This window comes from Oncorhynchus kisutch, linkage group LG13 (assembly GCF_002021735.2).
Source record: "Oncorhynchus kisutch isolate 150728-3 linkage group LG13, Okis_V2, whole genome shotgun sequence".
NCBI lineage: Eukaryota > Metazoa > Chordata > Actinopteri > Salmoniformes > Salmonidae > Oncorhynchus > Oncorhynchus kisutch.
Genome location: NC_034186.2, coordinates 74,799,644 through 74,823,656, shown reverse-complemented (window position 1 = coordinate 74,823,656; position 24,013 = coordinate 74,799,644). Strand labels below are relative to the sequence as shown.

General features: G+C 42.5%; 1 protein-coding gene and 2 long non-coding RNA genes across 4 annotated transcripts; all 3 read left to right on the top strand.

Moving 5' to 3' along the window:
* Positions 1–1,666: 1,666 nt before the first annotated feature.
* Positions 1,667–14,174, top strand: trim108 (tripartite motif containing 108). 2 transcript variants are annotated; one of them, XM_031787355.1, is made up of 6 exons: positions 1,667–2,283; positions 6,807–6,902; positions 7,378–7,611; positions 7,712–7,776; positions 12,416–12,525; positions 12,702–14,174. In XM_031787355.1, exons 1-6 carry the CDS (start codon positions 1,846–1,848, stop codon positions 13,268–13,270), a joined length of 1,512 nt encoding a protein of 503 aa, XP_031643215.1. In that variant the 5' UTR covers positions 1,667–1,845; the 3' UTR covers positions 13,271–14,174. The 2 variants fall into 2 exon arrangements, with proteins under 2 accessions (XP_031643215.1, XP_020331382.1); XM_020475793.2 differs by having other exon boundaries at positions 1,668–2,283; positions 12,410–12,525.
* Positions 14,175–15,159: 985 nt separating this feature from the next.
* LOC116353146 (uncharacterized) lies at positions 15,160–16,874 on the top strand. The gene is made up of 3 exons (XR_004202524.1): positions 15,160–15,999; positions 16,517–16,573; positions 16,659–16,874. It is a non-coding gene; the product is annotated as an uncharacterized LOC116353146 (long non-coding RNA).
* Positions 16,875–17,052: 178 nt separating this feature from the next.
* Positions 17,053–23,489, top strand: LOC116353145 (uncharacterized). Its single transcript, XR_004202523.1, has 4 exons — positions 17,053–19,047; positions 19,954–20,136; positions 20,519–21,684; positions 22,966–23,489. It is a non-coding gene; the product is annotated as an uncharacterized LOC116353145 (long non-coding RNA).
* The last annotated feature ends 524 nt before the right edge of the window (positions 23,490–24,013 follow it).

The window sequence follows — 24,013 nt, the reverse complement described above, 5'->3', positions numbered from 1 at the left end:
CACATTGAGCAAAAATATAAACGCAACAATTTCAAAGATTCTACTGAGCTGAAGTTCATATAAGATTCAGTCAATTTAAATAAATTCATTAGGCCATAATGAATGATTTCACATCACAGATATGCATCGTTTTGTCACAGATACCTAAAAACCAAAAGGGAGGGGTATGGATCAGAAAACCAGTCGGCATCTGGGGTGACCACCATTTGCCTCATGCAGCGCGATACATCTCCTTTGCATAGAGTTGGTCAGGCTGTTGATTGGAATGTTGTCCCACTCCTCTTCAATGGCTGTGCCAAGTTGCTCGATATTAGTTTAAATGAAACACGCTGTCAATCCAGAGCATCCCAAACATGTTCAATGGGTGACATCTCTGGTGAGTATGCAGGCCATGGAAGAACTGGGCCATTGTCAGATGCCAGGAATTGTGCACAAATCTTTCCAATATGGGACTGAGCATTAACATGCTGAAACATGAGGTAATGGCAGCAGATGAATGGCACGACAATGGTGTGTTTTTGTCCTGAATACAATGTGTTATGTTTGGGGCAAATCCAATGCAACACATTAAGTACCACCCTACATATTTTCAAGCATAGTGGTGGCTGCATCATGCTTGTAATACAGTAATTAAGGACTGGGGTGTTTTTCAGCATACGAAAGATACGGAATAGAGCTAAGCACAGGCAAAATTCTGTGGGAAAACCTGGTTCAGTGTGTTTTCCAACAGGCAAAGGGAGATTAATTCACCTTTCACTAAAATACAAGGACAAATATACACTGGAGTTGCTTACCAAGAAGACAGTAAATGTTCTTGAGTGGCCGAGTTACAGTTTTGTCTTAAATCTTCTAGAAAATCTACAGTATGGCAAGACCTGAAAATGGTTGTCTAGCAATGATCAACAACCAATTTGACAGAGCTTGAAATTTTTAAAAAATAATAATGGCCAAATCCTGTACAATCCAGGTCTATAAAGCTCTTAGAGATTTACCCAGAAAGACTCACAGCTGTAATGGTTGACAAAGGTGATTCTAACATGTATTGACTCAGGGGGTTAAATTCTTATTTACAAATGTTAGAATTTTTCTTCCACTTTTACATTAGAGTATTTTGCATAGATCATTGACACAAACATTACAATTAAATCCATTTTTATCCCACTTTGTAACACAACAAAATGTGGAAAAAGTAAAGTGGGTTGAGTAATTTCTGAATGCGCTGGTGTTGTTGAACCAATACATTGGGAATTTAACAGGTGTCCTTGGTGGAACATTTTGAGTTCATATCAAAAGTCTGTGTGATGTAACAGAACACAGGTAAAAGATTAGTTCATACAAGTTTGGGGTGTTTAAAACCATGGGAGAGTCAAACCTGTTCAAGATCACTCCTTTCCACTTTAAAGATTGCTTATGTGTCTAATGCTGATCTACCCTAATTTAGCCTTTTTAGTAAGTGGATGGATTGGTGTAGTATGCTGACTGGCTTTATCTTGGGCCTCAATGGGATAAGCTTGTCCAGGAGGATAGCCTGGAGGGACACTACGGTATTGTGTTGCTTTAAAAAGTGGATAGGTAGCCTAGGAATGAACCAATAACCTGGCAGTGGTTCCTCTTATATAAGACTAGTTAGGCCTAAACAGGTGGCCCCAACATTTCCAGTCCAGCTAGTTTTACAGGTATGAGAGAATGTGTTGTGGACGTATGAACTCTGAACAAAGGGAATTGACAGTGAAACTTAAATGTCTTTCTTCACCTGTTGAGCACCAAGGATCAAGACAGTGAACTTTTCAAAGACAGAAAAACATTTAAATAATAGTAAAGGTGTACCAGAACTTTAATACAGATATGACATCAGTCCTGTCCGAGCAGCTCCAGTGCCCAGTCTGTTTGTGCCTTTTCACCGACCCGGTGAGTCTACCGTGCGACCACACCTTCTGCCGCCCCTGCATCAGCGCTCACCTGTTGCAGAGCTCAGCGAAGAGCCAGAGCCGCTGCCCAGAGTGCCGTGGCCCTTTCAGCCAGAAGGATCTCCGGGCTCACCGTGTCTTGACCAATATGGCAGATGTGGCCCGAGAGGAGGAGGAGAGTGGCCTCACAGCGAGGGGACCAGAGGCACCGCAGGGACGCACTGTAGCCTCAGAGCTGGTGTGTCCAGAGCATGACGAGAAGTTCAAGTTGTTCTGTGAGACAGACCAGAGGTTGGTGTGTGTGATCTGCAGAGATGGAGAAAAGCACCGGGGACACACGTTCACACCTGTGAAAGAGGCAGCAAAGACCAGTAAGGTGTGTAGGTCTATGACAGCACAGTTCTTTTTAAACCTCATAATTGTACTTATACTGCTGTGTGAACGTCTTAAATGGTAAGAGATGTTTATTATATAACTTTTCTTGCCTGTAGGTTTCCAAGTCTATATTTAATTTCCTCAATCTGTGTTTTAGTGTTCTATACAACAGTAAGTCACTTGATAAAACTTGCAAAATCTCTTTCTCTCTCTTAATTTCTCTCTTAATCTCTCTCTTTCAATCTTGCTCTCTTTCTCTCTCTGTCACGTTCTGACCTTAGTTCTTTTGTTATGTCTTTGTTTTAGTATGGTCAGGGCGTTAGTTGGGTGGGTTGTCTATGTTCCTTTTTCTATGTTGTGTTTTGCGTTTGGCCTGGTATGGTTCTCAATCAGAGGCAGGTGTCGTTAGTTGTCTCTGATTGAGAATCATACTTAGGTAGCCTTTTCCCACCTGTGTTTAATGGTTGATTATTTTCTGTTATGTGTTTGTCACCTTTCAGAACTGTTTCGTTTCTCCTTTGTTATTTTGTTTAGTGTTCTCGGTTTAATAAATATATGATGAACACTCACAACGCTGCGCTTTGGTCCTCACCTCATTCCAACGACGATCGTGACACTCTCTCTGTCATAAATATAATCTTTAAATCTGTAAACACTGTTAAACCCATGCCATGCATTCTCTCAGTCACAAGGAGTGTTGTGGTATGTATCTGTTCGAGAGCTCTGTTGGCTCTCTGGCCAGCATTCAATCAAATGTGAGTTGTAGACAAGGGATTGCATACCGACAATGCATCTTTTAAAGTCAATTTCCCAGATGTTCACAGAGATCACATTCACAATAAACGCTACCGATGTCGCCTCAAGCGAAAATGATGTCAAAGGTGGTGCATTGTAGACTATTCCGCTCCTCAAACCAGGCTCTCTGTATGTGTGATAAATAAAAAGGCATAAGCAACATAAGCAGTCACTTAGGGCCCCCAGCCGCTAGGGGTACTCCCAGCCGCTAGGGGTACTCCCAGCCGCTAGGGGTACTCCCAGCCGCTAGGGGTACTCCCAGCCGCTAGGGGTACTCCCAGCCGCTAGGGGTACTCCCAGCCGCTAGGGGTACTCCCAGCCGCTAGGGGTACTCCCAGCCGCTAGGGGTACTCCCAGCCGCTAGGGGTACTCCCAGCCGCTAGGGGTACTCCCAGCCGCTAGGGGTACTCCCAACCGCTAGGGGTACTCCCAACCGCTAGGGGTACACCCAGCCGCTAGGGGTACTCCCAGCCGCTAGGGGTACTCCCAACCGCTAGGGGTACTCCCAGCCGCTAGGGGTACTCCCAACTATGGATGTTAATGGTTAACCGTTAAAGCCGCCGAAAATACATTTGACCAGTCAAGCTTATCGGTCTATTTTTGCATAATTTTGTGGAATTAAATTGGCTCATTTGTATTTTCGTTAGTCTTCATGCATTTTATTTATCACACATATAGACAGCCTAGTTTGAGGAGCGGAATAGCCTACCACCTGTCAGACAGCATGAGAGTAGCGCCTCAAAAAGCCTGTAGGCTACTGGAGTGAAACCTGCTTTTGTAAGCCCAAAAAATAACAATTCTATATGTAATCGTGTGTTAAAAACTTGTGGCGACGATTAAAAAGTAGCTATTTCTATTTCTCAATCTGAACTCGTAAAGCGCGCCTCCCATTCACCATTTGGATGCGTAGGCTATAGTCTGCCTACCGTTGACTATCAGCGCATCATCCACCACTTTGCAATGTGAGCTTGAGCCAGTAAAATTGTTTTAAACTATTTTTATCCCTTCTTCTCCCCAATTGGTAGTTACAGTCTTGTCCCATTGCTGCAACTCCCGTACAGACTCAGGAGAGGCGAAGATCAAGGGCAGTGCATCCTCCAAAACACAACCCAGCCAAGCCGCTTCTTGACACAATGCCTGCTTAACCCAGAAGCCAGCCGCACCAATGTGTCAGAGGAAACACTGTACACATGGCAACCGAGTCAGCGTGCATTGCGCCCGGCCCGCCATAGGATTCGCTAGTGCACGATGGGACAAGGACATCCCTACTGGCCAAACTCTCCCTTAACCTGGACGACGCTGGGCTGGCTGCAACGGAGCTTGGACTCGAACCAAGAATCTCTAGTGGCACAGCCTAAAACCACTGCGCCACTCGGGAGGCCAAAAAATAGTTTGAAACCTAAACATTTTAGTAAATAATGAGGCATGTCTTGCTTCAAAGTTGTTTTTGCGAAAATCCATCCATAGAAACGTGGAGGCAATTATTTTATAAAGACTTCCTGATGCCTTTAACCAGCATTTCTCTCCTGTTCTATAGTTTTTTTTTTATCATCTTTATTTTGTTGTCCAGAGGCCAAAGGCACAATCCTAGTCATATTAGCAACCCATCCTAGCAGTTGCTAATGGAGATTTTCATCTCACTCACATATTGAACTGCTCACATTAGATGCGCTGTTTAGAACTGTGTTTTCCGCTAATTTCATTTTGTCAAATGTTTAAAAATGACGTTTAATTAGCTGCTTCATTACAGGAATTGCATGTTCAATAATAGGCTATAGACTTTTTTTTCATTACACCCCCCTATTTCTCCCCAATTTCATGAAATCCAATTGCAATCCAATTACGATCTTGTCTCATCTCTGCAACTCCCCAACGGGCTCGGGAGAGGCGAAGATCGAGTCATGCGTCCTCTGAAAGATGACCCGCCAAGCAGCTCTTCTTAACATCCACTTGCTTAACCTGGAAGCCAGCTTCCCCAATGTGTCAGAGGAAACACTGTTCAACTGACAACTACTGGCAGCTTGCAGGTGCCCGGCCCGCCACAAGGAGTCGCTAGAGCGTGATGAGCCAAGGAAAGCCCCCCTGGCTAAACCCTCCCCTAACCCGGACAACGCTGGGACAATTGTGCACCGCCCTATTGGGCACCAGGTCACGGCCGGTTGTGATCGAACCCCAGGCTGTAGTGACGCCGCAACACTGCGATGCAGTACCTAACATTCTGACCAGACCGCACACACGAGTGCGTCTGCGTGCACCATTGCACATGTGGATTTTGTCCCCCCACACCAGACGCTATCAGGACACGCAGGTTGAAATATCAAAACAAACTCTGAACCAATTATATTAATTTTGGGACAGGTCAAAAAGCAATAAACATTTATGGCAATATAGCTAGCTAGCTTCCTGTTGCTAGCTCATTTGTTCTGTGATATAAACTTTGGGTTGTTATTTTACCTGAAATGCACAAGGTCCTCTACTCCGACAATTAATCCACAGATAAAAAGGTAAACCAAATGATTTTCTAGTCATCTCTCCTCCTTCCTTCAGACTTCTTCTTCTTATTTGGTCTTGATATGGCGGTTGGCAACCAACTGTAAGGTACATTACAACAACTGACTGGAGTGTGGACCTCAGTTCATCTTTCAATCACCCATGTGGGTATATTCTCCTAAAAACCAATGAGAAGATGGGAGAGGCAGGACTTGCAGCGTGTTGAGCATCACAAATAGAACCAAGTTATATTTTAGCTCCTGGCCATGCAGACACTCGCTGATGCGCGCAAGCAGTGTGGGTGCAATGATTGAATGACATGTACAGTATGTGTACATTTATTTTGCAACGCTCGCGCAGTTTACGTATCCGGTCTGGTCAGCATGTTAGACCACTGCGCCACTCGGGAGGCCGGGCTATAGCCTTTTGACTGTAAAACGATGTTTCCATTAAGCTCTTAATGAAAAATGTCCGACCCTTGTATGCATGTGTAACCGATATGAAATGGCTAGCTAGTTCGCGGGGTGTGCGCTAATAGCGTTTCAATCTGTGACGTCACTCGCTCTGAGACCTTGAAGTAGTTGTTCCCCTTGCTTTGCTTTTGTGTCGCGATGGGTAACGATGCTTCAAGGGTGGCTGTGGTCGATGTGTGCAGAGGGTCCCTGGTTCGAGCCCAGGTAGGGGCTAGGAGAGGGACAGAAACTAAACTGTTACACATGCACAGTATCAGAGAGGAATAGGCGAAGCGAGAGGTTCACTCTCACCAAAATAAGTCCCATGGGCTTATTTTGGGACTAATCTTGTCGCCTGCCTTCCCGCCTTGGGACGACTCCCATTGTTAGGGCAGAAACATAAGCATCTCGTCATTATATACATATCTCTGATAGTATTTTCTGTTGGTCACGTCATTTTACTGGTTGGACATTTTCTTACCGTTTGTTGACCGGTTAATGAGGGTCAGTTAGTCGGCAGAATACCTACCAGGCATGCAGGGCACGTGCCCAGGGGTCCTGACCTCAGGGTGCCTCCATTGATTTTGTTAGTCACTCTCACTCAGATATCATTAACATGGCATAAGTCACTGTAAAATGTGTAGAATTGCAGGAAATTAGCTTTAAAACGGCAAAAATTTATCTCTGCCCCATGGCAAAATGAGTAGATTACATTACATTTTTTATTTTTTTAAATTGGTTGCTTGGTAGGGGGTATTTGATTGAATCCTGGTCTCTGTGTTGTTAGAACGTTCTGAGGGGAGCTCTGGGGTTCCTGGTGAAAGAGAACCGTGAAATGGAAGGACTGAACCAACAGCAGGCCTCTGAGATCATCAAGACCAAGGTAAGGGAATCTCTTCCTCTCTCACTCACACCTACACATACTACAGAAAACGCGCAACACTGCATAGAACATGTAAATTATCAACCCAACCACGCTAATAGATTTAATCTTGCCCAAAACTAACTGAATTGATCTGGCAACTGGAGGGCTGCTGGGTTCACATCCTCAAGACATCCCCTTACCGTTGTGCCTTTCGGCAAGGCCATTAACGCCACAACATACTCTCCATCCAGTGGCGTTGCACTGCAGCTTGACCCTGTGCTCGTCTCAACTGTATGTGTGATGTGTGCTGTCTTGGGGGGGGGGGGGGGGGGACAGAGCAGAAGACACATTTCTGTTGGCTGTAACTAATGGACAATAAAGTTGTATTGTATGTGTTATTGTATTGAATAATTGACTAATCTGTGAATGTGACTTTAGTAAAGCTTGAAGAAAGTGGTGTGTCATACAGTCAAACATTTCCATCCCATCACAGGAGAAATCTAAAAGCCTGTCGGCTCACATCTCCTCCTGTTTCGAGGAGCTGCACCAGTTCCTGAGGAGGAGGGAGGAGGAGTTGAAGGAGGAGCAGGAGAGGGAAGAGAAGAAAACTGTGGCGGCCATGCTGAAGAATGATTGTGTAATACAGAACACGCTGATGATTGGGAGGGAGATGGAAGTGACTTTGCAGTCCGCTTTGGAGATACCTGAGTCTGACTACTTTCTAGAGGTGAGAGGAGTCTCACAGAGTCTAGTTACTGGTTGTCTTGTGGTCTGCCTTTCATAATTAGTGGTTTGATGCGTGTGTGTGTGTGTATGTGTGTTCACAGTGGTGGACTGAAAGAGGCCTTTCTGTTATTGAGGGGATGAAGACGAAGGACACAGCCAAACCTAAGTGCAAAAACATTAAATATACACATGTGAATACAATGACATGAGCAAATATACAGTACCAGTCAAAAGTTTGGACACACCTACTCATTCAAGGGTTTTTCTTTATTTTTACTATTTTCTATATTATAGAATAATAACGTAGACACGAAAACTATGTAATAACATATGGAATCATGTAGTAACCCAAAAAGTGTTAATTAGGGCTAGGCCCCTCTTTCTCCACTTCCTGTCTGAATGACGTGCCCAAACTAGCTCAGGCCCTTAAGCCAGGATAGACATATACAGTGGGGCAAAAAAGTATTTAGTCAGCCACCAATTGTGCAAGTTCTCCCACTTAAAAAGATGAGAGAGGCCTGTAATTTTCATCATAGGTACACTTAAACTTTTTAATGAATTTATTTGCAAATTATGGTGGAAAATAAGTATTTGGTCAATAACAAAAGTTTATCTCAATACTTTGTTATATACCCTTTGTTGGCAATGACAGAGGTCAAACGTTTTCTGTAAGTCTTCACAAGGTTTTCACACACTGTTGCTGGTATTTTGGCCCATTCCTCCATGCAGATCTCCTCTAGAGCAGTGATGTTTTGGGGCTGTTGCTGGGAAACACGGACTTTCAACTCCCTCCAAAGATTTTCTATGGGGTTGAGATCTGGAGACTGGCTAGGCCACTCCAGGACCTTGAAATGCTTCTTACGAAGCCACTCCTTCGTTGCCCGGGCGGTGTGTTTGGGATCATTGTCATGCTGAAAGACCCAGCCACGTTTCATCTTCAATGCCCTTGCTGATGGAAGGAGGTTTTCACTCAAAATCTCACGATACATGGCCCCATTCATTCTTTCCTTTACACGGATCAGTCGTCCTGGTCCCTTTGCAGAAAAACAGCCCCAAAGCATGATGTTTCCACCCCCATGCTTCACAGTAGGTATGGTGTTCTTTGGATGCAACTCAGCATTCTTTGTCCTCCAAACACGACGAGTTGAGTTTTTACCAAAAAGTTATATTTTGGTTTCATCTGACCATATGACATTCTCCCAATCTTCTTCTGGATCATCCAAATGCTCTCTAGCAAACTTCAGACGGGCCTGGACATGTACTGGCTTAAGCAGGGGGACACGTCTGGCACTGCAGCATTTGAGTCCCTAGCGGCGTAGTGTGTTACTGATGGTAGGCTTTGTTACTTTGGTCCCAGCTCTCTGCAGGTCATTCACTAGGTCCCCCCGTGTGGTTCTGGGATTTTTGCTCACCGTTCTTGTGATCATTTTGACCCCACGGGGTGAGATCTTGCGTGGAGCCCCAGATCGAGGGAGATTATCAGTGGTCTTGTATGTCTTCCATTTCCTAATAATTGCTCCCACAGTTGATTTCTTCAAACCAAGCTGCTTACCTATTGCAGATTCAGTCTTCCCAGCCTGGTGCAGGTCTACAATTTTGTTTCTGGTGTCCTTTGACAGCTCTTTGGTCTTGGCCATAGTGGAGTTTGGAGTGTGACTGTTTGAGGTTGTGGACAGGTGTCTTTTATACTGATAACAAGTTCAAACAGGTGCCATTAATACAGGCAACGAGTGGAGGACAGAGGAGCCTCTTAAAGAATAAGTTACAGGTCTGTGAGAGCCAGAAATGTTGCTTGTTTGTAAGTGACCAAATACTTATTTTCCACCATAATTTGCAAATAAATTCATAAGAAATCCTACAATGTGATTTTCTGGATTGTTTTTCTCATTTTGTCTGTCATAGTTGAAGTGTACCTATGATGAACATTACAGGCCTCTCTCAGAACTTGCACAATTGGTGGCTGACTAAATACATTTTTGCTCCACTGTAATTAGTACCATTGGAAAGAAAACACATTGAAGTTTATGGAAATGTTTAAATAATGTAGGAGAATATAACACAATAGACATGGTAGGAGAAAGTCCAAAGAAAAACCAACCAGATTTTTTTTTGAGAGAGACCATCCTTTTAGAATTGCAGGAGAAAGGTCATATTGAAAATTAGCTCCCTGGATGCAATTCCTATGTTCAAGGTTTCAGGCTTGTAACTTCAAAAACGAATAAGAAATATTAGTTTTAGTAGAGGGACACAGTCTTGGAAATTCGTATTTGCACGCGCCATGACGACATTATGCACCTGCTAAAATCTGTTTCCTATTGAACATACTTCTTTCCGAAATAAATATTATAGTTTGATTGCATTTTAGGGTACTAAAATGACTTTCTGGGATATAAAGAAGGAATTTATCTAACAAAACGTGTTATAGCTGGGACCCATTGGATGACAAATCAGAGGAAGATTTTCAAAAAGTAAGTGAATATTATTTTTAAAAATGTACCCCCTTTTCTCCCCAATTTCGTGGTATCCATTTGTTAGTAGTTACAATCTTGTCTCATCGCTACAACTCCCGTATGGGCTCGGGAGAGACAAAGGTCGAAAGCCATGTGTCCTCCAAAACACAACCCAACCAAGCTACACTGCATCTTAACACAGCACGCATCCAACCAAATGTGTCAGAGGAAACACAGTGCACCTGGCGACCTGGTTAGCGTTTACTGCGCCCAGCTCGCCACAGGAGTCGCTGGTGCGCGATGAGACAAGGATATCCCTACCGGCCAAACCCTCCCTAACCCAGACAACGCTAGGCCAATTGTGCATCACCCCATGGACCTCCTGGTCGCGGCCGGCTGCGAGAGAGCCTGGGCTCGAACCCAGAGTCTCTGGTGGAACAGCAGAGACTCTGTACTGCGCCACCCGGGAGGCTTAGTAAGTGAATATTTAATCGTTATTTGTGAACGTATGAAACCTGTGCCAGTGGAAAAATATTTTGATGTGGGGCGCCGTCCTCAAACAATCGCATGGCATGTTTTTGCTGTAATAGCTACTGTAAATCGGACAGTGCAGATAGATTAAAACCAATCTAAGCTTTCAGCCGATATAAGACACTTATATGTACATAAATGTTTAAATTCCATAATATTTATGATTATATATTTGAATTGCACGCCCTCCAGCTTCATCTGAAATCGCTAGTGGGACTCCTATCCCTAAGAAGTTTTTAAACAAATCAAAATATATTTTAGATTCTTCAAAGTAGCCACCCTTTGCCTTGATGACAGCTTTGCACACTCTTGGCATTATCTCAACCAGCTGCATGAGGAATGCTTTTCCAAGGAGATCCCACATATGCTGAGCCCTTGTTGGCTGTTTTTCCTTCCCTCTGCAGTCCAACTCATCCCAAACCATCTCAATTGGGTTGAGTGATTGTGTAGGCCAGGTCATCTGATGCAGCACCATCACTCACCTTCCCGGTCAAATAGCCCTTACACAGCCTGGAGGTATATTTTGGGTCATTGTTCTGTTGAAAAACAAATGATAGTCCCACTAAGTGCAAACCAGAATGGATGGCGTATTGCTGCAGAATGATATGGTACCCATGCTGGTTAGGTTTGCCTTGAATTCTAAATAAATCACTGACAGTGTTACCAGCAAAGCACACCCACACCCTCACACCTCCATGCTTCACGGTGGGAACCACACATGAGAAGATAATCTGTTCACCAACTCCGCATTTCACAACAAAGACACAGGGTTTGGAACCAAAAATCTCAAATTTGGTCTCATCAGACCAAAGGACAGATTTCCACCGGTCTAATGTTCATAGGTCATGTTTCTTGGCCCAAGCAAGTCTCTTCTTCTTATTGGTGTCCTTTAGTAGTGGTTTCTTTGCAGCAAATCGATCATGAAGGCCTGATTGACGCAGTCTCCTCTGAACAGTTTATGTTGAGTTGTTTCTGTTACTTGAACTCTGTGAAGCATTTATTTGGGCTGCAGTTTGAGGTGCAGTTAACTCTAATGAACTTATCCTCTGCAGCAGAGGTAACTCTGGATCTTCCTTTCCTGTGGCGGTCCTCATGAGAGCCAGTTTCATCATAGCACTTGATGGTTTTTGTGACTGAACTTGAAGAAACTTTCAAAGTTCCTGAAAGTTTCCGCATTGACTGACCTTTATATCTTTAAGTAATAATGGACTGTCATTTCTCTTTGCTTATTTGAGCTGTTCTTGCCATAATATGGACTTGGTCTTTTACCAAATAGGGCTATGTTATGTATACCACCCCTTCCTTGTCACTGATTGGCACAAACACATTAAGAAGGAAAGAAATTCCACAAATTAACTTTTAACAAGGCACACCTGTTAATTAAAATGCATTCCTGGTTGAGAGAATGCCAAGAGTGTGAAAGCTGTCATCAAGGCAAAGGGTGGCTACTTTGAAGAATCTCAAATATAAAATATATTTGGATTTGTTTTGTTTTGTTTTGTTTAATAGTTTTTTGGTTACTACATGATTCCATATGTGTTATTTTCTCGTGTTCATGTCTACACTATTATTCTATAATGTATAAAATAGTAAAAATAAAGAAAAACCATGGAATGAGTAGGTGTATCCAGACTTTTGACTGGTACTGTATGTATAGGTCCTGTATTGCCTTCTGAGAGATGTGTTGTGTCTTTTAGACCAATATGGCCAGCAGTGTCCCTACAACAAAGTATTTTTTTGATAGAAAATGTTTGTTCCAGACAGTCTAACTCCAAAATGGTGAACTTTTTGTGGTAGTTTCAACCCTGTCTGTCTCAGTTACAGGTCAAGGGTTAGAGGTCTGTTTGTGACCCCTGACTCTCTCAATCTCGGCCTCTACGAGACTCACCTGCCCTTCTGCATGTGGAAGGAGATGCTAAAGGTCATCAAACCAGGTGAGAATGAGGACTGACTGAGGAAACCAGGTGAGAATGAGGACTGACTGGGGACACCAGGTGAGAGTGAGGACTGACTGGGGACACCAGGTGAGAAAGAGAACAGGGGTTAAGTGTGTGTCTCTAACTCCATCTCTCTCTCTCTCTCTCTCTGTCTGTTGAACTCTTCCCCTCAGTTCCTGTGCGCCTCACCCTTAGCAGCAGTGATGATTCCTATTTAAAGGTATTAGAGGGTGGGGCCAGTGTCAGGCACGCAGACCGGAAGGGCGGCTTTGGCTTCAATTACTACCGTGACTACGCCGCCACCACCACCGTCGTCTCCACAGAAACCGTCCAAACAGGGCAGCACTACTGGGAAGTGGAGGTGGGGGGGAAGCTGGACTGGGGGGTGGGGCTAAAGGTGAAGGAAGATTCCGGCAAAGAGTCTGTCCTGTCTCCAGAGAGGGAGATAATGTTGCACCTGAAGCCTGAGAAGGGCCTGGTGTTCAGCCATGATGGTGTGGAGATGCCCCTGATGGCAGCTGCAGGTGACCCAGGTACTCAGGCTAAGGCCCAGGCCGGGCCTCGTAGGGTGGGGCTGTACCTAGACTGTGACAGGGAGAGGGTGTCCTTCTATGATGCAGACAGCATGGTTCTCCTCCACTCCTCATGGTGCAGCTTCATCTCCCCGTGTTCCTTATGCCTCTGCCCCGGGCCGTACATGGAGGGCCGCAACAATAACCCACTGACTGTCTGTTGGTACTGACCCAGCAGGCAAACTGGTTGCAATGACGTCATAATGATATATTTTCTGACGTCATGGTCAGGTTTTGTTCACGTCTTTTTAGTAACCAGAAAAGGATGTATAAAATAGTACTTATTTTCCATGATGTCTTCAGGGGTAGACCATGTGGTAGTTATGTAGTATAGTTATTTGGCATGTTCTAAACAAAAAAATAAATTAGAAAGTTGTAATTTGGATAGAAGTCACATGCCAAATTTGGCTTGCTGGGGACCTGGCCCTGGTGTCCACTACCTTTCTTGATTATGTTGAGTATTTCACTAACTATTTACCAGCTAGAATGATCAAATTATAAATTTTGAGGTCATCCTTTTCTAAAAATATATATATATATTTGTTATTGTTGACATTAGGGGCATATTCTGTTAATAACTGCTTTGTGGTGTCCTTTTTAAGTAATCTTACCATGTGTTTGTTGGTGAAGGCAGGGTTATGCTTTGTGTAAAACAGCGCCGGCGCTATGGGTTGGCAAAGTCGGGTATGGCCCCTCCAGATAGAATTTGTGTCCCCCAAGTTTTGTTTCCCCATAAAAATAAACATATAAATCTGTTGCTGTGCCCTTGAGCAAGGTAACTTTACTTAACTCTAATTGCTCCAGGGGTGCTGTACAATGGTGACTCTGGCCGTGACCCCACTCCCTGCGGGTGTCTCAGGTGTTGGGATTTTCAAAAAACACATTTTTAATAAACATTTTAGTGTAACAAGATAAATATAAGCAACCCCAAATAATTATTAATTACCATGCCCGGTTTTGCCAATGTAGCGCTTCCAGGTCTGCCAGTAGTGCACAATCTCACAATCTGAGGAGGGGGTGGAAGGGGGGGTGTAATAACCTAATATTACGTTCAAATAAAACAATATATTCTGACTTGGCACTGGTACCGCCTTCATTACCTTGTTTTTGACCGGGTTTGTTTCTCACGGAGGGAAAACAGTTACTTTTACAGACAGCGAGCTACAGATTCTATGCTAACTAGTAACCAGCTTTGTTAAGTTTTGGTAGTGCTTAATAATTACAGCTAGTTAATGGCTATGCTAAGAAAAAAGCTAAGAGAATAAAAAGGACCACCAAACCTAGAGCGATGCCGAGCTCACCATGCATTCTGCTAGCCAGACCACAAGGAGCCGAGCAGCAATACCCGCAAATCCCCCGCACCACCTGCTGATCAAAAAGAGCCTGGGCCTAGCACCTGCAGCACGAGGGAACCACCACAACAACAACAACAACAACAACAACAACAACAACAACAACAACAACAAGCACAAGCACCTGTTTGTCTTGACACTTACCCGAGCCGCATGTTCAGTGGGGAAAACCAGGCCTTTTGTAGTTAGCGCCTGGTTCAATAACAGAGAGTGGTTTGAATGCTAGACTAGAGAGTGACTTAAATGTTAATTTGGACAGAGCTTTCACTCAAACTGGATACTCAATTTGGAAACATGCCAGTGGCATCACTAAAGGACTGGGGAAGCATGCCTCTTGTAAAGAGCATTTGAAAAGCATGATTTTATGGAAGACCAAACAAACACTAAGCACAAGAAATGTCCACTCTTGTGAATACAGAGCAGCTAGGAAGATTGAGGACAATGTGGAGTTTCTTGAGGTGATTGAGCTCCCTTTGTGAGGGAGTTTGGATGCAATTGACTCGATGGCATCTCTTCTAAATGGTAAGCTTACAGACTGTATTTGTCACGTTCTGACCTTTATTTTGTATTTATTTAGTATGGTCAGGGTGTGAGTTGGGTGGGCAGGCTATGTTTGTTTTTCTATGATTTTGGGATTTCTATGTTTCGGCCTAGTATGGTTCTCAATCAGAGGCAGGTGTCATTAGTTGTCTCTGATTGAGAATCATACTTAGGTAGCCTGGGTTTCACTGTTTGTTTGTGGGTGATTGTCTATGTTAGTTGCTTGTGTCAGCACAGTTCTCATTATAGCGTCACGGTCATTATTAGTTTATTGTTTTGGTATAGTTTGTGTTCAGTGCTTTCTTTTATTAAAAACTTTATCATGAACACATACCACGCTGCATTTTGATCCGTTCCTTACGACGATCGTGACAGTATTGCCCTGGCTGCCGTGCCAGAATGCTTAACTCATTGTTTTTTTCTCATGTAGGCCTTCCTCTACTGGTTGTTTAGCGATTAGTTATTTTTGAGGTTACTTTGGAATCATTGAACCAAAACCAAACCAATCACAGGTTTCGGTTTCCATTCTTTTTTTAAAACATTAAATGCATTGTTGAATGCTGTAACAACACAGTCTAAACAGTTGAACTAAACTCATGAAGTGTTAAAAAATGATGTTCTTCTAGAATCAGTGGATATATTTAATTAAGTTAAATGATCAAGAATTGCTGTAAATATCACAGTGGACCTTTTAATGTCCCATTTCCCTTGTTTAATCTCAGTATGGAATGGCAATGATAAGTGAGGTAAATGGCACAATATAAAAGTGTAAAGTGTATGCCGTATGTTCACCTTATAACACGGAGAATGATAGTCGTCATTGCAAAAAAAGCATGGATACAAATACAGAATGTAAACTCTGGTATTTAGTAAGCTGTAATTATTTTAATAGGGACCAGCAGGAGAGAGCAGACTCACCGGTTCCCAGCTGTGTGTCCATGAAGAGTGACCAGTCAATAACAACTCCATTATTATTTCAGTGAGGGAGTCTTTCCTACTGAACAGAGGTGAGTGGCTCAGGTTGTATTAAGGTATTTTGGACAAGCTTTACTGTATGACTTTGTAAGGAACTTTAGAAGTATAGATGCCCTCTTTAGTCTAACCTAATGAATAATAGGATACAGAGTGTAAACAGGAAACTTTTGCGGTGTGTCTATATGGGGTTATCTTTAAAACCAACTGTCCATTCACTCATGTTTACAGCAAACCAGGTGTTGGGGCTGTTGGCTGTTTCAGAAATGTAACCACTCTCAAATTTGCAGATGAAGCTATGGATGCAATGACTGACAGATCACAAGCTCACCATGATTGCTGTTAACATAGTTTGAAGCTATACAATGTTTTATTACAAAGACTCAAATGACAACAAAAACATAGCTATGAACACCATTAAAAGGTGCACTAAGGGTACTGTTGTGAGTATAGAAATGATTGTGTTCACCTTTGTGAGTGATATAAAGAGGTGTGTGTGTATAGTTACCTGTAGTGTCTGTAACCTTGTGTTTTGTCTGTACGTTCCAACAGGAGGGATCAGAGTCTGAGACTAACAGTCATCAAACAGACCTGGCGTCCATAGCCAAGGTGTGTTTTATAGTCACATATTATTTATTGAAATTCAACAACAATTCAAAATGCTCTCCTCTGATTTGATCTTTATCTTCCTTAGTTGTTTGAAGACAAGTCCCTCTCATATCTAAAGTCTCATCTGAAGAAGTATAGAATAATTCTGTGTCCAGATTACCCAGGGTCAGTGGGAGGATGAGGACGGGATGGATGCTGAAGATCAGGAGCAGGAGAAGAATGCCAGCAAAGGGGCTCTGAAGATCACAATTCATGTCCTGAAGAGTAATAAACCAGAAAGAGTTTGCAAGACACACTGGAAAAAAGTAAGAGCTATCTATTTTAATATTGATTTTATGCCGACACAGAGTTGAGAGAATTCCTATACTCTCTCATTCAATGAGAAATACCAGCATATTAGAAATCAAGAGTTGTAGGAAGCTTCATCTGTGTATTCTGCAGTTTGCAAAGAATTGTTGTATGTCATCAGAGATTTCCAGTTCATTTGAATGGTCTAGAAATGTTTCCACCCTTGAAGCTGCTTCCCCAAAGTTTTCAAAGCATATATTTGCCCCAGATTCTTCTCCACAACTGCCAACCAGGGTGTGGAAATACTTCCAATTGACTATTAAAGTTTGACAGTATGATTCACATATTTATAAGGGAGTCACTTTAACTTGTTCATATGCTGACAAGTAGATTAGGCCACACTTCCTACATGATGTTAACATTTTAATATGAAATACTTATGCATTGATAGGTCCCTATGGCGAGCTTGCTTTGTGCCAACATAACCTAAAATCTCATCTGAAGAAGCGGTCTGAGTATTTGTTTGAAGGAACCCAACATTTCTCAATAAGATCTATACCGAGCTCTACACAGAGACTGGAAGTGGCAAGGTCAACAATGAACATGAGGTGAGACAGATTGAGAGAGCATGCAAGAGACCAGACACACAAGATGTCATTCGAATGTAATGACATCTTCAAACCCTTACCTGGACAAGACAAGGATATCTGAACTATGCTAACAAAGGGAATCACTGGCATTGGAAAAACAGTGTCTGTGCAGAAGTTTATTCTTGCCTGGGTGGAAGAAAAGGCAAACCAGGATGTCCAGCTCGTCTTTTCACTCCCTTTTCAGGAGCTGAATTTGATGGAGGAAAAGAGTTAGATGGAACTTCATCACTTTTTTTTATTGAGATCAAAAATCTGGAATCCCAGACCTCAAGAAGTACAATGTTGTGTTTGTCCTTGATGGTTTGGATGAATGCCGTCTTCCTCTAGATTTTGAGAGCAAGACCTGGTGTGATGTCACAAAGCCAACCACAGTGGATGTGCTGTCTTACAAACCTCATCCAGGGAAATCTGCTTCCCTATGCTCGCATCTGGTTTACCTCCCGACCTGCACCAGCCAATCGCATTCCTCTAGAGTGTGTTGACCAGGTGAAAGAGATGCGAGGGTTCAGTGACTCACGGAAGGATGAGTTTCATCAAGAGAATGACTGATCCAAACCAGGCCAGAAGAATCCTCACACACATGAGGTCATCAAGAATATTTGAAGAATATCATCAAGAATATTATGTGCCACATTCCAGTATGCTGTTGGATTTCATCCTCTGTTCTGAAGAATCTGTTAGTTGAAGCAGAGAGTGGGAAGATGCCCAAAACGCTGACTCAAATGTGCACACACTTCCTGATGTTTCAGACCACACAGATGAATCTGAAGTACGCTATAGAACAAGAGATCGAACCCCCATTAAATCTAAAGATAATTCTGGGATTGGGGAAGCTAGCCTTTCAACAGCTGGAAAAGGGCAACCTGATCTTCTAAGAGGAAGACCTGAAAGAGTAGGGCATCGATGTTGAAGTGTCAGTGTACTTCAGAATGTGTGCACAGGTCTTCAGAGAGGAGTGTGGGCTGTACCAGAGAAAGGTGTACTGCTTTGTGCCTCTGAGCATCCAGGAGTGTCTGACTGCTCTGTATGTCTTTCTCATGTTCAACAACAATGTAAATCTGATGGCAGAACTGACGTCTAATGAATTCTCTACAACCATCCTCCATAAGAGTGCAGTAGATAAGGCTCCGAAGAGTGAGAATTGACACCTGGACCTCTTCCTCAGCTTCCTTCTCAGCCTCTCTCTGGAGTCCAATCAGACTCTGTTAAAGAGGTCTACCAACAGACAAGAAGCAGCTCACAGAGCCATAAGGAAACGGTAGAATACATCAAGGAGAACCCCTCTCCAGAGAAGTGCATCAGCCTGTTCCACTGTCTGAATGAGCTGAATGACCATTTAGTGGAGGAGATCCAAAGGCACCTGGGATCTGGAATTCTCTCTAAGGCCAAACATTCACCTGCAGAGTGGTCAGCTCTGGTCTTTGTGTTGCTGACCTCAGAAGAGATGCTGGATATTTTCGACCTGAGAAAATACTCTGGTTCAGAGGAGGGTCTGCTGAGGCTGCTGCCAGTGGTCAAAGCCTCCAGAGTAGTGCTGTAAGTACTGTGAAACCTCAATGTATTTATACAAAATTATTTATGTACTGTAAGAGAAGCAATCTCACGTTGTAATGTCTTATTACATTCGAAACTAGTATGGAGATATGAATCACTAGTCACTTCAAACAATGCCACTTTATATAATGTTTACATACCCTACATTACTCATCTCATATGTATATACTGTACTCTATACCATCTATACCATCAGGTCTTCATGATGCTCTCTGTGCTTTTAACGGACCTCTGAGACTATCACAGTGCAGGTGCATTTATACAGAGACTTGATTACACACAGGTGGATTGTATTTATCATCATTAGTCATTTAGGTCAACATTGGATCATTCAGAGATCCTCACTGAACTTCTGGAGAGAGTTTGCTGCACTGAAAGTAAAGGGGCTGAATAATTTTGCACGCCCAATTTTTCAGTTTTTGACTTGTTAAAAAAGTTTGAAATATCCAATAAATGTCGTTCCACTTCATGATTGTGTCCCACTTGTTGGTGATTCTTCACAAAAAAATAAAGTTGTATATCTTTATGTTTGAAGCCTGAAATGTGGCAAAAGGTCGCAAAGTTCAAGGGGGCCGAATACTTTCGCAAGGCACTGTATGTAGACTCTATATTACTGTAATGGCATATTATTTGTAATCAGAAGCTTGTGTAGCTAATTTAATTTACAATGATGGCCTACCCCAGCAAACCCGGACCAATTGTGCACCACCCTATGGGACTCCCAATCACAGCCGGATGTGATTCAGTCTGGATTTGAATCAGGGACTGTAGTGACGCCTCTTGCACTGAGATGTAGTGCTTTAAACCACTGCACCACTCATGCCCTAATGGTTTGATACCTTAACAACTCAAATTAAAGCCATGTTTTTGTCTTCATTTCTTATTCAGACTGATGGGTTACAACCTGACAGAAAAATGCTGTGAAGCCTCTTCTCTCAGCTCCTCTCAACTGAGAACGCTGAACCTGAATGATCATGATCTGCACGATTCAGGAGTGAAGCTGCTCTCTACTGGACTGAGGAGTCCACGCTGTAAACTGGAGGTTCTTACCCTCTATTTTAGTTAAATAAGGTACGTGTACAAATCATTGATTGCTCCTGACAGTTCTAGAACAGTATAGCCCTCCTGTTAAAGGTGTGTATTTTCCACACTGAACTTCAAACACATGTTGTTTGTGTCACTGTGAATATCTAATGCAGAGCACTGGTTAAAGTCTGGCCTGAAATGTAGGTGTGTAATTATGTTTGTTGTAGACCTGACCATCACAAAAACACACACACAGTGAGTTGAGAGAGATCACATTTAGGAGGTATTTTGTGAACTCCCTTGTCAGTTATTTCATTAATAAATAGTAAATTGGATCTCATGATCACGATCAAACATATTTGTCAAAACTACACTAAAAACATATAATTATTTGTAATGTAATTAGTCTATCTGTCTCCCCCATCAGATGCCTATGAGCTGACACTGGACCCAAACACAGCTCACAGACGCCTCTCCGTCTGAGGGGAACATAACGGAGACGGGAGACAGAGGAGAAACCGTATCCTGATCAACCAAACAGATTTCAATGCTGGTCACAGGTTTTGTCTAGACAGAGGAGCAACCATATCCAGATTAGAGTTGCTGTTATCCAACACATGTATGATATAGGCTACTGCACAGTACGCACGACAGACAAACATAAAAGCCCATAGATGTAGCTAGCTATATGCTCTCTTAGGTAAATAAATGAAACTAGTGTGAACTGTATTACTGTACTGTATTATATGGGCTGGAATTACGCACATTGTTCAAACCACGATAAAGCAGGAGAGAACATGCGATTCGTGTGCAGCACATGCAGCCTACAAAGTTACAAGTATAGGCTAAAGAATTTGATTTAAATTTTGAAATATAATAGGGCCTATTTGTATACTTAGTAGGCTGACGCATATATACCTTTCATAATATTCCCCTAATGTTATTAGCCTACTTCCTCTTTCTCTATTGTTGCTTAATTCCTTCCTCGCTTTCAACAGTTCAATTAAATACTTTATCTTCATCATTCTAATGACATTAATAATATTGGACTAGAATTAGAAACAGAATGCTTTCACTTCTCTTCACGAAGATTGAATGGTAATGAGTCCGAATAAATAACTGATATAGCCTACCGCTATCGCGCCCATTTGCTCTTCTTTCAAACTACCCGTGAGTTCTATTGGCTGCTGTATTTAGCAATCATAAACATATAATGCCCAGCAATGCATTTTAGTCTAGTTTTTCCTGCATGAGATTGGAAGAGCTAAGGAAAGTTTTTTAAGGAGAGGTCAGCGGAGCACAGGTTGGTGTGTAACGGATGTGAAACGGCTAGCTTAGTTAGCGGTGCGCACTAAATAGTTTCAATCGGTGACGTCACTTGCTCCGAGACCTTGAAGTAGTAGTTCCCCTTGCTCTGCAAGGGCCGTGGCTTTTGTGGAGCGATGGCTAACGATGCTTCGAGAGGTGACTGTTGTTGATGTGTGCAGAGGGTCCCTGGTTCGCGCCCGGGTATGGGCGAGGGTACGGTCTACAGTTATACTGTTACATTGATGCTGTTGACCCGGCGGATCACTGGTTGCTGCGGAAAGGGGGGTGAGTGTAACGGATGTGAAACGGCTAGCTTAGTTATTGTTACATATACTGTGCGTACTGTAAATTAGACTCTTCCTATGCACAACCCATTATTAATTAGCTAAATGTAAGGCTATTACTGGTAGGTAGGCTAGGACATCTAGCATTTAGCATTTTGGATGCAATTTGAATGGAGTTGAGAGAGTGCTCGCGCGTGCGTGTACTGATACAATGCAATGATGTTTGAGTGATAGGATGTTTTAAAACTGCAGCTGCAATTGAAAAAAAGTATAATCTTTCAAATAAAAAAACAAGGTGACGCCCGAAAGCCAGATGGAGATGGGTAAATTAGACGGGCATTCGCTCTTTATATTACTGTAGCATAGGCTATGCTGCAACAACTGTACGCCTACCTGTCACAAGAACAAACGTTGCCATGATGAAATGATAGTTCGACATGCATTGTGAACAGCGCTCCATACTGAGATAGGATGTCTGTCCCCACCTTGAATGTTGATTCATCATACAGACGCCGTAGAGAAGAGCGATTTAGACATTGCATATCATTTATCAGTTCCATTTCACGCGATGCTGTTCATATAAATGTTTTATTGTAATTTACTGGTTTCTCACAGTTATTTATCCCGGGAAAGGGGAGTGGTTTTGGGGCAGTACATCTCGGTAACCGGGCTCCAGCCATTCAACCCTAATCCTGTTCACCCAGACAGATTTCAACGCAGACTAAAGATTGTGTGTAGTCCACAGGTTTTTCATATTGTGTTTTGTTATTGGGAGGTAGAGTGGCATGGGACAGAAATGATAGGAATCACCAGGGCCAACTGTCACTGAGGGGGACTGGAACGTGATTTTTTTTTAAACGAGGCAATGGTGTGGTTTAGGAGTGTCCTCTGGTATATTTACCCACCTGTGGACTTTAAAAACAGATCCACTGAGTCCCTCTACCCAGGGGTTTGGGTTTCTGTGGACTCCATACTAGTGTCCTGTAACCTGGCAAAACACCATAGTCCTCAAGGGATCTGTGAACATTTGAAATGTTTTAAAAACGTTGCAACATCAATTCATCTGATTATATTCCAAAATCATGTTATACTAGTGATGCATCATATGGCAGGTATAAGAAAGGTGGCTTTTCTCACAGCTCCAAAAAAAGTTATCCAACATTGTTATCCAATATATCACAGTTCAGTTTCCTCTCTTAACTCTCAACTCAAAAGTGTGCATGCAGTATCTAACAGCGATATAATCACTCTGTCCATCCTTATCTTCTCTCCACTGCCACAGAGAAGAGCTCACACTGTCCTCAATATGCTGATGCCCCCTCCAGTTTGTCAGAGATCCCCTGCTACATCACAGGAGAGCATCCTCAGGCTGGGAAACATACCAGTCCCACAGTCCTGTCAGAGCCTGAACAGAATGCTATAGAACAGTTTTACATTCTTCATTATTGTATTCATTACGTTACTCTGAGGACTGTGTCCCCTGAATCTGTGGGGAAGTGTTGTAATCCATACATTTGTAACAGTGTAAATAATCTATAAAAGTATTATATTTGATTGTAGCACGCCTTGATTTTCTAGCCATTAATTCTGAGTGATTTACACAGGTTTTATGGTGTTGGTAGCATGCTGTACTACAGTACTTATCTTACTAAAGACATTCATAAAGCTAACACTAAATATATTTATTAAGATTTGTACCATAAAGTGTGTTGTCTCTTCCTCTCAATCCCTAAAAGGAGGTGTAGCGTGGCGTAATGCAGTACCAGTGATGTTCTGTACACTTACTAAATAGCTTCCTGAAGCTAACACTGTGGTGTCCCGTGTCCTTATTAATCCAGCATTGTACCAACGTTTAAAGTGCATGAAATGTGTAGAGTTAATGTCCAACTACTGGTAGGCTATCTCAGTGTACAGTACAAGAGATTATTTGTGAAAACTCATGTGCTATAGTCTGTATGAGCTATTATTAATTCGATTGAACGTTTTTCTTCTAATTGTGGTTAATCATGAGTACATTTCATTGTACATATAATTCTACTTTGAACTCCCTTTAGATTTTGACTTGGGTCTGTCAGACACAAACACAGCACAGAGAAATAGTTTGACATGTTTATTCACAGAAACAAACACCTGTTACAAGTTAAAAAAAACACCACTGAAACACAAACACACTGAGTCCTTTATATGTCAGAACAGGCTAAGAATAGACTAAAATACTGCGGAAATAGAAATGGTGGAAAAGTCATTTAAAATGCTTGAAAGAGAAATGTGATATTGAATATAAAATTCAGTCTTTAGTCACATAATATAATAAGAGACTACTGATATAA

What these genes read in the sequence shown, in the direction of transcription:
- trim108 (XM_020475793.2), top strand. Translation starts at nt 1,846, where the DNA reads ATGACATCAGTCCTGTCCGAGCAGCTCCAGTGCCCAGTCTGTTTGTGC. An exon ending in AGTCTGACTACTTTCTAGAG is followed by an intron (nt 7,612 to 7,711) that starts GTGAGAGGAGTC and finishes GTGTGTTCACAG; the next exon opens with TGGTGGACTGAAAGAGGCCT. An exon ending in GCTAAAGGTCATCAAACCAG is followed by an intron (nt 12,526 to 12,701) that starts GTGAGAATGAGG and finishes TCTTCCCCTCAG; the next exon opens with TTCCTGTGCGCCTCACCCTT.